General features: G+C 46.8%; 1 protein-coding gene across 1 annotated transcript in view; it reads right to left on the bottom strand.

The window, feature by feature from the left end:
* Positions 1-1,196: 1,196 nt before the first annotated feature.
* LOC108667035 (ATP-binding cassette sub-family C member 5) overlaps positions 1,197-1,880 on the bottom strand; it is a gene marked incomplete at its 3' end in the record, with an annotated part of 3,990 nt that continues 3,306 nt past the window's right edge. The window contains 1 exon segment of the mRNA XM_018154017.1: positions 1,197-1,287. Coding sequence (XP_018009506.1) covers positions 1,197-1,287 — 91 coding nt within the window.

Below are 1,880 nucleotides of genomic sequence, written 5' to 3'. Positions count from 1 at the left end.
GTCCTGGGGCCTATTTTGTTCGTTGCTTTTATAAATGATCTGCCAGAAGTAGTGTCCAGCGTGTGCTCCATGTATGCCGACGACACAAAAGTTTATAATACAGTGAAGAATGCGTCAAATAAAGCGCAATTGCAAGATGATCTTGACAGCTTAGTTAACTGTGCTGATACGTGGCAGCTGCGGTTTAATGCTGACAAGTGTCAAGTACTTCACCTCGGGAAGAACAATGAACAGCAAGATTACGGTATGAGAAGACATGGTTGCAACGAGAGAGTAATGATTGAAAAGTCAAGTGTGGAAAAAGATCTCTGAATTTATGTCGACAAGGAACTGAAATTTTCTAAGCATGTTGAAACGCAAGCTAATACATTCAACAAACTTCTTGGACCAATCAGACGCTCATACGAGTTCCTAGATGCAGAAGCGATGAAGCAGTTTTTGTTGCTGTCGTACGCCCGAATCTAGAGTTTGTAAAACGTGTGGTTACCGAGATTTGAAAAGGACAAAAATTTAATAGAGAGTGTTCAAAGACGTGCAACAAGGATAATTCCGGGCTTGAAAGGCAAGTCCTATGAAGAAAGATTAAAGATTATAAAGCTTCCAAGCCTCAGTTATCGACCGTCTGCGTGGGGACCTCATTGAAGTATACAAGTATACCCATGGTTTATACAAGGTCCCCAAAGGTTAACTAGAATTTGAAACAAGAACCAACACCAGGGGCCACGGCTATAAACTAAAAAACTGCGTTATAACTCATTCACGCGACAAAATTTCTTCTCGCTTCGAATCACAGACATGTGGAACAGCCTCACCAATGACATCGTTGGCGCTCCAAGTATGAACGCGTTCAAGAACAGACTAGATAAAGCTATGGAAAAATATATGTTCAGACTTGAAATGCCTAGCACCATATAGAACCCGGTGGAAGTCTAGTAGCTTGTCTAGTTTCAATCTTTCGTCAGTCATGAAAAGATCCGGTCAAATGACTCGATTTTAGATCTTCTGTGAACAAGGCACGAAAAGGAAAAGAATCGGCGACAGGCCACATCAGGCCTACACTTCAGCACCGAGATCACTATGTTATGTTTTGTTATATCCACATGGCCACCACATATCAACATTGCCACCACATAGCCACATGACCACCACCTATCCACATGGCCACCACATAGCCACATGGCCACCACATGGCCCACCTCGCCCACGCTCTTGCTGCCGAGGCCGGGGATGCGGAGGAGCTTGCGGTACACGAGCCCCAGACACGCCGCCCTCAGACGCACGCCCGTCCTGAGGGCAAGTGAGGGCATGTAAGGGCACGGGGGGAGGTGAGGGCATGTGAAGGAACGAGGGGAACGTGAGGGTAGGGAGACGCCTCCATCAAGTCACCATAGCTGCCTACGCCAATACAATAATAACATTTCTCTGTTAACATTTTCTTAGGTTGATGCCTGTGTATCATTTTGTATGCATCCCTCGCAAATTATTTTTTGGTTAGTCTTAGGCTGTAGGCCCAGTTACCTGCAGTTGATGGCCCAGTTACCTGTAGTTGATGGCCCAGTTACCTGTAGTTGATGGCTCAGTTACCTGTAGTTGATGGCCCAGTTACCTGCAGTTGATGGCCCAGTTACCTGCAGCTGATGGCCCAGTTACCTGCAGCTGATGGCCCAGTTACCTGCAGCTGATGGCCCAGTTACCTGCAGTTGATGGCCCAGTTACCCGCAGTTGATGGTCCAGTTACCTGCAGTTGATGGCCCAGTTACCTGCAGTTGATGGCCCAGTTACCTGCAGTTGATGGCCCAGTTACCTGTAGTTGATGGCCCAGTTACCTGTAGTTGATGGCCCAGTTACCTGTAGTTGATGGCCCAGTTACCTGCAGTTGA

This window comes from Hyalella azteca, unplaced genomic scaffold (assembly GCF_000764305.2).
Source record: "Hyalella azteca isolate HAZT.00-mixed unplaced genomic scaffold, Hazt_2.0.2 contig13303, whole genome shotgun sequence".
In the NCBI taxonomy this organism is placed as follows: domain Eukaryota; kingdom Metazoa; phylum Arthropoda; class Malacostraca; order Amphipoda; family Hyalellidae; genus Hyalella; species Hyalella azteca.
The sequence above is the reverse complement of the archived record's forward strand: the minus strand, read 5'-3'. Positions and strand labels throughout refer to the sequence as shown.